The 15,070-nt window shown below is 40.6% G+C and overlaps 1 protein-coding gene across 1 annotated transcript in view; it reads right to left on the bottom strand.

Moving 5' to 3' along the window:
- Window positions 1–490: 490 nt before the first annotated feature.
- Window positions 491–15,070, bottom strand: part of GOLGA5 (golgin A5) — a 31,530-nt gene continuing 16,950 nt past the window's right edge. The window contains exons 7-13 of the mRNA XM_059373846.1: window positions 13,905–14,075; window positions 11,383–11,511; window positions 8,856–8,954; window positions 6,881–7,106; window positions 3,894–3,999; window positions 2,266–2,329; window positions 491–969 (exon numbers count right to left, since the gene is read on the bottom strand). Of these exons, the coding sequence (XP_059229829.1) occupies window positions 889–969; window positions 2,266–2,329; window positions 3,894–3,999; window positions 6,881–7,106; window positions 8,856–8,954; window positions 11,383–11,511; window positions 13,905–14,075 (876 nt within the window). The 3' untranslated portion in view covers window positions 491–888. The remainder of the gene's footprint in view (window positions 970–2,265; window positions 2,330–3,893; window positions 4,000–6,880; window positions 7,107–8,855; window positions 8,955–11,382; window positions 11,512–13,904; window positions 14,076–15,070) is intronic.

Genomic DNA, 15,070 nt, shown 5'->3' with positions numbered 1-15,070 from the left:
TGAACTTAAGGTAAAAGAAATGTCTCTTTTCAGAAACGCTGTAACATTTTTGCATTGGAGTGTTTTAAAAGTACAAAGGTTGATGAAACAGATTTCGTTCCTAAAAGCTAAGAGCAGGGATGTCCTGAGCTAACCCAGGGCCCAGGCTCGAGAAAAGGGAGAGAGGAGGACAGTGACTGAGTGCGTGACAAGCAGGGGCGGCCGGCACGGTGGGGACAGGAGGGAGAGGTGCGCACGGCGGCGCGGGGGCAAAGCACCAGGAATCACCCACGGGGAGACGCCGCTGCTGCTTTCTGCTCTCCTCACGCCGGCTGGTTTGGGAAGGTCCTATTCAATGGGGATGAGAAACTATTATTTTAAAAAAGAAAAACGCACAGTAAATTTTATTTATGTGTTTATACAAAAACTTACACCAATCCAGTCTTTAGCATGAAAGAAGCAAATCCATATTTGCAAAGCTAAATATACGAAAATACAAAAGCAGACGGAATTATCAAAAAGAAAACATTTTATTTGTATCACTAAATACAATTAGTCTCCCTGATTATAACCCATAATGCGTGTCACCTAAAATAGGATGGTCCGTACGGAGGCGAACAAACCCAGCCGGTCTCTGTGTATATGATTATACAGTGAACCTCTGACTTCAGAAAAAGCAGAGCTGAGCTTATTAAATTACTGTCTGCCTGTTTTAGAAACTCTTACCATTTGAAGGAAATGAGAGGAAGATTTAGGTAGCAGAGCACTTGTATAATAACTTAACGAGTTAAAAGCCTGTAGTGATGAAATAACCTTGTGCACCTTTCTCAGCGGTTTTAGGCGACTGGTCCTTCTGCAGATCCCAAGTCCAAAAAAAGACAACCAATCACTGAGGTGACTGGGCTCAGTTCATTTGCCATGGGGTTGGTCATGGTGCATTTCTGGTGTGTAAGTCAACAGAACGATCATGACCCAGAGGTGAAGCAAAGCCTGAAGAAAGAGCAGACAATTTATAGATTAACCAATACATCAATCTTCACCAAAGGCTCGCTGTGTCTACCCTGAGGGCGGGAACCACGTCTTATCTTTGCAGTCCTGAGGCTAGCACTGGGTCTGCAACCTTGCAAGTGCCTGGCTACCTGTTTACTGAATAAGTAATGAAGAAATAAACATGCAAACAGACGGGCGAAGTGCAAGGGAGGGGAACGGTTTTGAAACCTACACAATCCTCGGTTGAGAATGATCAGAGTTGTTAGCGCTCTCATAACACACACGGGTACACATAAATAACCCATCAGGGGATTATAACTCGGAGTAGAGGCCAGGATTGAAACTGCTAGATGCACATGAAGTTGCTTGCAAAAGCTTTTTAGAACAGAGTCATGGTTGTATGGTTGGCGTTTTGCAAAAGGGGTGAGCCGTGATTTGGTGAAGAGGAGACGGGAAGACATTCCTGATGGGAATAATGTGTCAGGCTTCAGAGGCTGATTTAAGGTCTAACACAGGACCTACAGGGAGGACTTCCCCCAGCTCCCTCCTGGCAGCGCTGACAGCAGGACAGACACCTGGCGCAGGTGTTCCTTATCAGCCCCGACACCGGAATCCACCTGTGTGCTCCTATTCTAAATCCTTCTTGATGCTGTTCAATTTTTTTCTTTTTTTTCTCTCCATCCCACAGTTTCTTAAAAACTTTTTATTCAAAGGAGTAATTCTTCCCTCTAGTGGATCACAGAGAAATTTCTACGTAAGCTTTTTCTTTTTCAGGAAGACTGCTTGTCTTAATTGAACTCAACTAGATGTCCTCACTCGGAACAGTTAGAGGGCTTTTTACGGTCAAAGGACACATGAAACAGTATTGCAAACACTGGCGACCATTGTATTAGGGCTAAGAAACATGGAAGGATGAAAATCAACCTTGAGGTCCTTTCAGAATGCAAAGCTAAACACAGGAAAATAATCAAAGAAACTTTACATCAACATAAAAATGAAATCAACTGTTTTGCACCCCATTTTTGTCACTAGAGGGGCTCAGAAGTGGAGGTAACGAACTGCATTATAGGTCGTTTTACTGTAGGACAAGGCTTTGAGCAATTTATGTTTTAGACAAAGTGAACTGTAACTCTACTTGCATCCGTGAGAAAAAAAGTTTTCATGGCCAACAATGAGTCCTATTTTCTTTCAAAACTAATTGTTGGACTTTTACCCAAAATGATCAGCAACTAAAAAAAACTGCTAAAAATCAAGTGTAGTGTTATTTTTTCAAATAAGTTTTTCAAATATACTTACCATATATATAATTACAAACACTCGTGCTATGGGGTATCTTCGGAGAAAAATTCCCAGGCGGATGCTGTGCCAACGGGGGGAGGGAGAGGACACAGTTACACTCAAAGCACAAATTCCTGGGGCAACAGCTAATGATGCTTTTTAGGATTTCTTGGATAAATTATTAAGGTGACCACCGTAAAAGAAAAATCATTTTATGGTAGACTGTTAAGTGATTACTTGAAATAACCATACAGAATCATCACAGTAAACAAATACTTTCTCTATTCTTTGTGGCTTGATTTAAATACAGTCTAGTTTTCTTAAGTCTTTAGCTACAACTATAGGGGAAAACTCTCTAAATAATTCTTCTTTTAGAGACCAAAGAAGTTACATGGAAGAGACAAGGCGAGCATCAACACATGCACAGGAGAAAGAGTCCGGCCGGCGAACACCTGCACAGCTAACCCGAAGTTGGCGCACGGACACATGCTCCTTCCTTCCCTCCTTCCTCACTTCTTTCTTCCTTTCCTCTTTTCTCCTTTTTCTTTTTTTCCCCTTATTTATTTAAATTATTTTTATTAGCATATAATGCATTATTTGCCCCAGGGGTGCAGATCTGTGAATCATCAGGCTTACACATTGCACAGCACTCACCATAGCACATACCCTCCCCCAACACATGCTTCTAAAAGGCTTAGAACTACAGAAAGGCAACTAACCAATTAACTAAAGGAAATATGGGAAGAATATGAAGCCCAGATCTTACTACTCCCACCTCTTTGCAACATTTTTCCCTGTCAAGATGGATACACCTACAAGGCAAATACACCCTTCTTCTAGGCCTTTCTGCTTCTTTCACTGCCATCAGCATGGTGCCTCGTATCTAATTTGTCTAAAAATTATTACATATGTTGAATAAATAAAGAATTGAAATAAATGTGCTTAATAATCTGAATGTAACGACTATGGCATTGTTGGCCCCATGGCCTCGAGAACCTTAGCAAATCATTCTCTTGATTTTAAACACCACAGCTCTATTCTTACACAAAAATGTAAGAGATTGCTCTATTTTGCAATAAGTCATTATAATTGTGTTTAATTATAAACACCAAGAGGCCAAAGAGTTTAATGGATTATTTAAACATGACATTTATCAAGGCAAACATACACCGTTAAAACATTTTCTTTATAAGGTACATGTTTGCTAGTATAAAGAAGTTACAAATATACAAAAACATGTATACAGATGATATGTTGCTGATGTAATATATGTAAAGTATATGTTAACATGAATACTGTTCACTTAAACATAGTGGCATCTTTTATTCTCATCATATGATAAAGTAATGAAAAAAACATTTCAAAAGATGCATTTACATGACATGAACATTTTCTCAATGAACTTTAATATGAGTTTACTACAGAAAGAAGAGAAATGATCAGGGTTAATCATCTTCAGTAAAACACAGGCACTGGCCCACCACATGAAGCCATCTCATGAGATCAAAATACCGTGACAGGAAGCAGGGAAATACTGCTCTAAATTACCAGCTCTGCCTGAGGGGACTCACTGTGACTGAAGCCACCAGAAAAGGATACAAGAGCAGCTGACAATCCATCACTCAATCATTACTGCCCTTGCTTACCTAAACTGGTCAATTGAACTAGCAGCTTTTCGGACTTTTCCGTACATTCCTGCCAGATTTGTTTCTGTATCATTAAAAAGAACAGGAACATTTCGGAGCCGTGTGCCTGTTTAAGCAAGAAAATAGTGAATCAGTGTACAAATACCAAAAGCAATGTCCTAACAAAATTATAGTTGAATATATTACTGTATTAGAAATGAAAGAAATTCTCAAAGGCCAACTTTCTAAGCATTACACAAAGAAGGTGAAACCATAAAGACAGATAAATTTGGTCATATAAAATATTTAAATTTCTATATCCATAAAAATAAAAATGTAAACACTAAAACAATTATTTCCTCATGAAATTAGTAAAAACTGAAGTTTACAAATACCAAATGTTGCCAGGAGTCAATATTAATGAGCACTTTCTTCCTACGCTAGCAAGAGTGAGGCCAGACACCCTTTCTACAATGCTGATGACTCCCAGATTGGTATCCTCAGCCTGGACCACCAACTCCAGACTCATCTACTCATCTGTTTTGTTTCCATCTGGATGTCGAACAGCATCTCAAGCTCAGCATGGCCAAAACCACGATCCTGACTTTCTGCCCTCCCTGCCAACCTACTCACCCTGCCATTTTCCCCATCTGAGTACATCGCACCACCGCGCCATCATCTCAGGCCAAAACCCTGGACTCCCTTCTCTTGAACTCCACATCCAACCTGCCCGCTCACCTTTACGATAACCCCCTCAAGATCTCACTCTGGTTTGAACTGCCACCCTCCCTCACACAGATTAATGTGATGCTTCCTCTCTGGTCCCCCGCCTCCACTCAGCTCTCTGTAATCTACTCTGGACATAGCTGCCAGAGGCATCTTGCCAAAGTGCAGTCAGTCACCCCTCTCAAGATTCTTCAAAGTTCTCTGAATTCCCCTTGGACTACTCTCCCCCCTCACTCAGTCTTCTCCAGCTGCACTGGCCTCCTTTCTGTTCCTACAACATGCCGGCACTGCTCCTACTTCTGGGCCTTTGCACCTGCTCTTCTCTTTGCCTGGAAACTCTTCCTGCAGACCTCCCTCGAGTCTACCATCACCTTACCTCCTTTGGGACTTCAATAAAGTGCTTTAATTTGCCTTCTTTGGTATGTGTAATTACTAGTGAGACTGAACACTTTTCTAACCAAAAATACCATAATTTTCTTCTAGTTTTTCCAGGTTTTAATACTTGATTCTTCACTCTAACAGGGATTAATTTTGTGTGCAAATGAAATGAAGATTTAACTTTAAACAAATTCCCCCCAGCTCACCAGCTAGTCCAGAACCACAATTCTGACAGATTATATTTAATTCTTATGTATTAATTAGGATCTTCTCCTGGGCTATTTTGTCACAGATTAGAGTTTTTTTGTTTTTGTTTTTTAAAGTAAGCTCTAGGGGCCCCTGGGTGGCTCAGTCAGTTAAGTGTGTGACTCTTGATTTCAGCTCAGGTCATGATCTCATGGTTAGATCAAGCCGTGCATCGGGCTCCACGCTCAGCAGGGAGCCTGCTGGAAATTCCTTCTTTCCCTCCCTCCCTCTTTCTCTCTCCCTCTAATAAATAAGTAAATCTTAAAAATAAATGGATTTATATGAAAAAGTTAAAAACCAATAAAATAGATAATATAAACATATACAGCAAAAAAAATCTGGAAGGAGATATTCCAAAATGTTATCTGAGGGGAATGGATTATTTGGATGATTTTAATATCCTTTTTTTGGAGATTTCTTTTCATAGCAACCATGTTATTAAAAAACAAACATGTAAAACAAGTTCCATATACATTATGGAGTATGATGCCTCCATCAGAAAGGACGAATACCCAACTTTTGTAGCAACATGGACAGGACTGGAAGAGATTATGCTGAGTGAAATAAGTCAAGCAGAGACAGTCAATTATCATATGGTTTCACTTGTTTGTGGAGCATAACAAATAGCATGGAGGACAAGGGGTGTTAGAGAGGAGAAGGAAGTTGGGGGAAATTGGAGGGGGAGGTGAACCATGAGAGACTATGGACTCTGAAAAGCAATCTGAGGGTTTCGAAGAGGGGGTGGGTGGGAGGTTGGGGGAACCAGGTGGTGGGTATTATAGAGGGCAGATTGCATGGAGCACTGGGTGTGGTGCAAAAACAATGAATACTGTTACGCTGAAAAAAAAAAAAACTTAAAAAAACTTTTATTTACTTTTTAAAAGGATTTTATTTATCTGACAGAGAGAGAGAGTGCACAAGTAGGGGGAATGGCAGAGGGAGAGGGAGAAGCAGGCTTCCTGCTAAGAAGGGAGCCCAATGTGGGGCTTGATCCCAGGACTCTGGATCATGACCTGAGCTAAAGGCAGATGCTTAGCTGACTGAGCCACCCAGGCGCCCCTTAAAAAAATTTTAGTTGAAAGCCTAAGAACTGAGAAATTTACTGAATGACTACTTTGTAGGCTTTATGAAGCTCTAAGATTAAAAACTAGATCTGCTGAAGCTCATACTGAAATCTTTAACATTCTTCTTGATTATTACTTTGGGAATCTACAGATTTCTCAATTGAAATTATAGAGCATGGATATACTTACAGGACTATTAACTTTAATATTCATAATTACAGACTGGAAGATTTTTACAGCAAATCTTCAAGTTTCCTGAAAACCCCTTACTGCCAAATTATCTACCTTGTCATCAATATCTTGTAGAATGTCCTATGTATTTCAACATGATCACCGTTCCTCAAGTCTCCCTTCTCCAAGTCTCATACTAAGGAGCGGCATATTCATAGCCCACTGTCCTGTTTGCTAAAGATCATGTCAAACAGTGCACGGCTCAGGCCTCACATCAGGAGAAAAGCAGTGCTTTGCTGGATGGACCTTCTTGTAAAAAAAAAAAAAAAAAGGTCTTTCTGTAACTTCTCAAAGTCACGCCTCAATTAGCAAGGTTGGAAATAAAGGCAATGCAATGTTCTTTTGAAATTCCTTTTTTGTTACCTTCGCCATTGTCAACTCCAGACATATTAATAGAAGACCCACTGTTGCTACTTCCACTGGCGGAGTTCACCTGCTGCTCAAGGCGCTCCAGCTGGAAGACCAGAGAGTTCTTCTCTGTGCTAAGACTCTCCAGCATCGTCTGCTTCTGGATGAGAGTCTCTGTCAGCTGATGGAGTCGGTTTTCTAACTCAGACTGACTGCTGTTGCTCAAAGTTTTATTAGTAAGCTGAAAGGCAAAGTGTTCATAAAATTAGTACATAAAGTAAGTCTTACAACACAGAACCTACATTCCCACATGTAAAGTGTAGCATTATTCAATTTCTCAAAACTCACTATCTATGAAAGAGATTTTCAAATTGTATTAATGGGCTACAAAACCAATTTGGTGGGTCACAACCAGATTTTAAAATAGTAATGGCCAAGAATGGGACAGAGAGTACACAGCACATAGTATATGAGAGCATTGTTTTGTGAAACTTCTGTTTTAGTATTATACTTCTAAGTACATCTGAGTTATTGGGACACAAGGTATACTTTACTTCTCACTGTGGTGTCGTGATCAAAGACATCTGAAAGCATTGATCCAAAGGACAGTCTGAACTTCTTGGCCAGTAATCAAAACCCTCCATAACTCAGCAGTTGTGGTGCAGTGCAAAGACCGCAAGCTGAGGTTTTAGGTTTTCACCTCTGCTCTGCAATTTTCTAGCTGTCTGACATTAGACAAATTGCTACATCTCTCTGTACATGATATTTAGGGATACTATATCATTCTAGCGAGTATCAGTGTAGTGGTACAGCCCACTACACTTTTAATGTGCACTCCCTTGATGACGGATGGTTTTGAGCACTTACTTATGTGCGTATTTGGTCACTCGTTTATGGGTTGTTGGTTTGTTTGTTTGGACAATATATGAAGATGCTGATCTCTTTTTAAAATTGTAAAAATCAACTTCCTGTTATGAGACAAAGAATTTCCTCTGTTCTACTTAGATCAAAAAAAAACTTTACGAGCTAACCCCCTAAGATTAATTCTTAATTAACAAAAACAGGACAGAATCTTAGGCTTAGGAAGCACTCAAAAAACATTTAATAAATACAGGAATGTTTAAGGATTAAACCAATTGGTGGTTTATGGTCCTTTCTTTTGACTTTCTGCTAACAAGTCATGTTACCACTTGTAAGCACTTCACAAAAGTAGGTGAGGGAAGAATGGAACACTGAAATCAGATGCTCCTCTTAGAAAAACTAGAATATTTTAAAATAGTTTAAATCATGGACTGTTACAAAGTCTGACAACTTAAAAACTGAAATTATTTGCCTTTTTAATGTTCAAACTACATCATCAGCTAACTAAAAAGAGAAGAATCAATCTTTATGTAAATTATTTAAATGATCAATGACCTCATTATTTATTAAGTCAATAAATATAAGGGATAAAAAACAAAATGAACATAAGGGAGAAAAGGAAACAGCAGAGTTACAGGATAAGTGGATGCATGATTTTGTCACAGTTAATGATAAGTGCTGGTAAATGTGGGCGGTGGGCACATGTTATTTCCTAAATTTTACATTTTCAGAGTTTAAAAGAAGTCTTGGTGACTTTACAAAAGACCTATCAGTTGTTAACAGGAAGGTATCACTGGATTTTTTGCAGGAAAGAGAAACAGTAATTATTAAACTGGCAGTCAGCACAACCACCACTGAAGTTACAAGATACGAAATTTGGGGGTAAGTCCCGTGTCCTCGGATGGCTGTGGCTACAAGACACTTCCAGATGAAGAAGTCACAGAATACAGCAAACACAGATTAAAATGGCTTTAGATGAAAATTCTGTATCAGACTGAAAAAAACACCTCATTGTTCCAACAGCAGAACGCTGCTGAAAATATGAAAAAAGAAGGTCTCTATATCCCTTGAAAAAAAAAATTAGTTTTGCGATGTTATCTTTTCCCAAGAAGTGAACACTCATTCATACCTGATTCCTAAGTTTTTGAATTTCTTCTTCTCGATCTTTAATCCTGCTTTGCAAGGTGTTCTTTGTTCGATACAGATCTTCTTCTATGTAGTGGAATTCCTACAAAGTGAGACATGAATACACAGAAGCGAAATCAGTGCTCCCGATGTCATCCCCAGTATCTGAAACATTCCTGACACACAGGAGGCACTCAGCCAACGTGTGCCACGTCTATGCAGAATGAACAAATGAGGGCCATTGGAAGGGTCTGATGAACACGACTCCAGCAGGATGTATCAAGTCTTTCCATGGTCAGGTCTCCACTTTTCTTGGGTAGATATGTAGGGACAGCCCCGCTGGATCACATAAGTGTTATGTCTAACTTACAGGGAAAGAACTCACCCAACTGTTTTCTGAACTGGTTTCAAAATCCATGCGGCATTTTGCAGCCCCACGGCAATATGGGAGAGGCCCAGTTCTTCCACATCCTTCCCAACATTTGGTATTGTCAGTCTTGGTTAAGTGTAACTATTCACTAGGGACAACCTAGTATCGTGCTGTGGTTCCAGTGTGCATTTCTCTAACACTTAACGGTGCTGAGCAGCTCTTCATGTGCTTATTTCTATCACGCAGTGTTAGAACCTGTTTTGCTCTATCATGGATAAACAAGGAAAAATAAAGACTTCGGATTCACTAACAACTACACAAATGCGCTGCTGGTTTGTACAATGGATATGATGAGTCGGTGTCAGTTGGAATTTAAGAGCACAGTGCATGTCAGGGAAGAAAGAACAATTAGCTAAGAATCTTCAAAAGCATTATGCTTAACTGCAGACGAAGTAAGTAAAGGGAGCCATATGAAGAAGTAGAGACAAGACAGGATCAAACTGCTAGACTCCTTGAGAACATCTAGTTCAACCTGCTCACTTCCCAGATGAAAGAAACTGAGATAAGTGAGAGCAGAGAAGATGAGGCAGTAATTAGGAAATGAGAACTGCAATTTATAGGAAGGTCTCCATGATTTCATTTAAAGCTCTAGGCTAGCACAAAATTTAAGGTTGAAATTACTTAAAATTAATAAAGAGCACTACAGGACTATTTAATCCCAAGATTAAGCACTTGCACCTAGAACATCTGATGATTAAATAAATAGCCTAGAGCTACATTCAGCTGCACTCGTTTCTGCTGGACTCTATCATTTTAAAAACAGGCCCCGGCAGTGGATGTGGGAAGACCATCTGCCATAATAAAATGAAAATTATCTCACTAACCATCAAGAACATCAAATTTTTGCCTTTCAATATATAATAGCTCCTTGAATAAATTAAAATGCAATTTCTGAAAGGACAATTTTATAACAGAATTATCTAGGGCAGCCTATGATGTACTCTGCAGGTGGCTACTCGGTCATTTTTCTTACCACTCAGGAAACAGATACAAGTGGGACCTTTGTAATAAAAACAAACATTTCTCATAATAGAACCCGTTTCAGAAATGATAAATCCTAATAAAAAAGATCTAAAGAATATAAACACACAAAGCTGAAAATGTTGTTTAAGTGAGGCACTGATCATTATAACAATAGTTTTCTGCAAAATGAAGAGAAAACAGATTTTTATTGTGAGGGTAAAATAAGATCATGTATACTAAGTGTCTTACAGTGTGGTTATTCAGTAAGTTATAAATGTTACTAACATTAGATATAACATCTTGATCTGAAAATGTGGATGTAAGCATATTTAACTGTTTTAATAAGGAAACTATTATGTAAGTATACTAAGAAAAATAAGTTGGGGAGCAGACAACTGCTAACTGAACAAAGAAATGTAATTTTAAACATGATTTGTGAGAACAGTCTATAAATATTTCTTCTCAACAGAAATATCAAATTACCACACTAATGTTGTATTTATATTTCTATTAGATAATATTACTGTTGTTCTTAGAAAGTACAAATGTAGTAAAATGTGAAAATCAACAGATGTTTTTAAGTCTTCCATACATACACACTGTGACAAGGAGATATAATAAAACACAGACAAGGTAGCAGCAAGCAGTCTGGGACAGGCCTTCCGGGTTCTAGACTATTCTCTGGTTTACTGCGTGAGATTAGGCAAGTCCCATAACCATTCTGTGGGTCTTCTTCTTCCCTGTGAATTAAACAGTGACGGGGTGGGTGGTAACAAGACAGTAGAGGTCTAGAAGGTCCCCTTTACCATCGCCACTCCATACCCGTTCTGCAAGAACTTCAGTAAGTTGCTTCACCGGAGTCTCCTCAGAGAACCCCCAGCAAAGCGTCTTCCTTGGTAACTGTCCAACTAAAATCCTTACCTGCAGGGCGCCTGGGTGGCTCATCGGTTAAGCATCATGGTCCCCGCGTCCTGAGATGGAACCCCACGCTGGGCTCCCTGCTCAGTGGGGAGTCTGCTTCTCCCTCGGCCCCTCTCCCCACTCACGCTCTCTCACTGGGGTGCATGCTCGCTCTCTCGCAAGTAAATAAATAAAACCTTTAAAAACAAACAAACAAACAGACAAACAGGATCGCTACCTGCTTCTGTCGCTCTAGTTCGGCCTCCAGCTCCTGTTTCGAGGCTTTCTGCCCAGCTATTTGGTCTTGCAGCTCCTGTAACTGTTCTCTTGCTGATTCTGCTTCGCTAACCTGCTGTGCCTCCACATCCTGAAACGACAAGCCGCACATGTGAGAGCAGTAATCAACTGTTCATTTCGACATCTTTCAAGTACTCCCGCTGTGCCATGAACTGGGCTCAGGAGGCACTAGAGGGATGGGGACAAGTGAGACATGGTCTCCGCCCAAAGGGGGTACACAGGCAGACACATCACTGTATGCCACAGCCCACAGTGAGAGCAACGGACGGACCCTAGAGCCGCCACAGCGCGGGAAGCCCAGGGCTGGATGAGGAGGTCAGCAGCCGCTGGACAGTACAGCTCTCACCAAAAGCTAACAATTTCCAAAGGAACAGAAACATAACATCCGTAAGATGGCCCCTGGACTTGCAGGTTATAGTTTGTATGCGTGGGGGTCCAGTAGCAATGGAACTTCTCTCTCATCTCGCCTGAGGTTAGCCTCTTTTTTCATGGTTTAGCTTTATTACCATTATCTGTTCTTTCATCTTTCTCTATTTCTTACTTCTTCACTTAGCGTCATTATTCTCTCTTCTTCAAACTCAAAAACCACCTTCTAGATTTCCTGTGGAATCTACTAGTGGCAAAGAACATGACTCTAGGTTTCTATAGTTACCCCCTGTACAGGTTAACCAAGCGTCTGTCCATACAGTGCTACAAGAGATTAAAATCAGCATCTTAAATTGCTTGTTATCTTTTGGCACAGTCTTTTTATATTCATCTATGCAAACTCTGGCACTTCAGGTACTGTTTGAAAGAACAGGGGATTAATGACACACCCAGATAAGAACACCAGCGTGCCTCCTGGATTTAGAGGAAAGCAGCAAGAAGTACAATTATTTCCCCCTCTCCTTGAGTTTTTGGGGTTAGTAGCAGGTACTCTAATCTTTGTCATCAAGTTGACTTAAACAGATGAACTCTGAGAGGCAGATAGTATGAGCAGTGGGTAGTAACACATATTCTGGAAAATACAAAACAAAACATGTGTTCTGGAATCAGACAGACTATGGTTCTAATCCTGTTACTTTACTAGTTATAGGAAGCGACTTTCCTTCTCTGTGACTGAATTTCTTCAAACTGTAAAATGAAAATATACCATCTCCCTTGGGGGATTACAGGAGGGAATCAATGGACAGCAGACGCTGAGAGGTTAGTGCAATGCCTGCCAGAAAGTTCTTAGCTATTACAGGCATTAACAATTCTCCCATTTTGCTAGATATACCATAATCCTTACTGTAGATTTTATCAACTTCTTGAGAAATGCTCAATGTCCTCAACGACGCTGGGGTAAGGATATTAAATAAAACGAGTCATATTTATAATCTCACCCAAATACGAATATAATAAATAAGACAAGATACAAACAGGATTAGCATGTACTCAGTTTCTAGGTTCACAGGACTGAAGTCTTTGGAATTCAAAATTAATTAAGGGAAAAAAAAAATCCAGCCATACAGACTATAAGGATAAGCCTTGATCAGCTCTTGTACTCTGCCAAGAAGTCCAGAAGGGACACTAGCTGCTATTTGTTGAGGGCCTGATGCGTGTCAGGAACAATGCTTGGCCCTCTGACACGTACCTTTATCCACAGGAGAACCTGTGTTTATCTCCACTTTATGGATGAGAAAACTAAGGCTCGTCTCGTGCACGTAACAGATCTACTAAGTGCCAAAGACGGGACACCTCTATCCAAATCTGGTATTCAAGCCCACACTCTAGGTAAGAAACCCTGGCCTTACAACGTCCACACTTTCCTCTTGTAGGTCCCGCCCATCTTATGAACCAATAATTTGTTGAGTTAATGCGTGGATGAATATTCTTCGCAAAATGTTTTTCTTTTGAAGAAGGCTTATCAGCCCACACCTTGTCCTCCCTCCTCAGAGGCTCCTCCTATAATATTTATGTCAGAGGCTCCATGTTTAATCTAAACAAAAGGTCCAACTTACTTTTGGATTAAAAACAGCAATTATCCATAAACTACAAATCATAAAATTTCTCGTGAAACTTTAATTAAGGGACTGTCCCTGTGTCCATTCCAGTATCAGAAAATGTCCCAGTTTTATAGACAAGCCCAGATCTCAATTGTTTTTTAACCACGAGATTGTCAGATCGATAAATCTGAAGACTCTGTCTGGATCCTTGTTGTAACCCCGAGCCCACAAGATGCCTGGCATACGGTGCACAGAAGGTTAGAATCTAACGATCTCATCTCGTTACCTCTGTGTGTTATTCCCAGACCTCACTGTCCCTCGATGGACAGGAAACCGATCGCCTTAGATGCATTACTACGCGGCGACCATTATTCCCACACCAGTTCCACACACCCTCTCACTAACACACTTCTCCCAAAATACAGACCACCGCCGCTCACCTGCAGATCGCTGGGGTCAGCGGCTGTCCGTGCCGAGGAGCGGTACTCGATCTTACCTGCAATTCGGCTCTCAGCTGATGTATCTGGCCCATCAGCTTCTGTATTTCCTCCTTCTGCATCTCCTTTTCGTGCCGAAGTTCTTCCAGCTCCATGCTGTTAGCAGTACTGCTGTCGAGGCCTTCAAATCCAGATCCTTCCTTTAAGCTGTTAATCAATTTTTCTTTAGACTATTATAAAAAAAGAAGTATCTTTAAGCAAAACAGACATTAGCTTGTATACGGAATACCATCAATATTACACCAAGTAAGCCAGTACGGAAATAGTCCAATTACCTTCTCCATCAAAGAAAGCCCACATTGAGATAAGAACTCAGCAGGGCCTTGCTGTACACTGTCCTTGGATTTTAGTCCCCAGGACCATGCTACTGTTGAAAACTTGTCATTAACAAGATTTCCCTCGTACTTTCTTCTCATCCCTTCTTGTGCTTTTTATCTCCATCACATGCTACTCAGCAAATATTTACAGAGCACCTACAATGGGTCTGGCACTCTGCTCAGAGTCCCATGCAATGCAGAGGTATCTCATTTGGGATGGTACCCTCTGCCTTACAAACTAAAAGGAAGTTACAAGTGTCCAGTAGAAGGCAATAAAAAGTTGAGAGGTGTATCTGTTAAGAGTACTTGCAGGGTTCCAAGGAGAAACCACTTACTGGGGAAGAGAAGGCTTTACTTGAAAGCAGCAGTTACGCTGATCCTGAAAAATGGCTAGGATTTTATTTTTTTATTACCTTTTTTAAAAAAGATTTTATTTATTTATTTGACAGAGAGAGATCACAAATAGGCACAGAGGCAGGTACAGAGAGAGGGGGAAGCAGGCTCCCCGCCGAGCAGAGAGCCTGGTGCGGGGCTCGATGCCAGGACCCTGGAATCATGACCCGAGCTGAAGGCAGAGGCCTTAACCCACTGAGCCACCCAGGCACCCCAATGGCTAGGATTTTAACAGGTGTGGAGAGAACAGGACAAAGCATAATAATGCAAAAGCATTAGGGCGTACAAGAAAGTATTGTTGAGATGCGCTCGGATAGACGTTAGGGTCAACCTGGGGGGCTGCAGATGCCAGGCTGAAATGTTTGCCTTTTATCTGGTGGGCTAAAACAAACAACTAAAAAGTAGACAGGGAAGTGACATGACCAGAGATCATTTTAGGAGGGTTACTTTGGCGG

The sequence above is a fragment of the Mustela nigripes genome, chromosome 13 (assembly GCF_022355385.1).
Source record: "Mustela nigripes isolate SB6536 chromosome 13, MUSNIG.SB6536, whole genome shotgun sequence".
Taxonomy (NCBI): domain Eukaryota; kingdom Metazoa; phylum Chordata; class Mammalia; order Carnivora; family Mustelidae; genus Mustela; species Mustela nigripes.
Note: the sequence above shows the minus strand (reverse complement) of the source record. Positions and strands in the feature narration are given on the sequence as shown.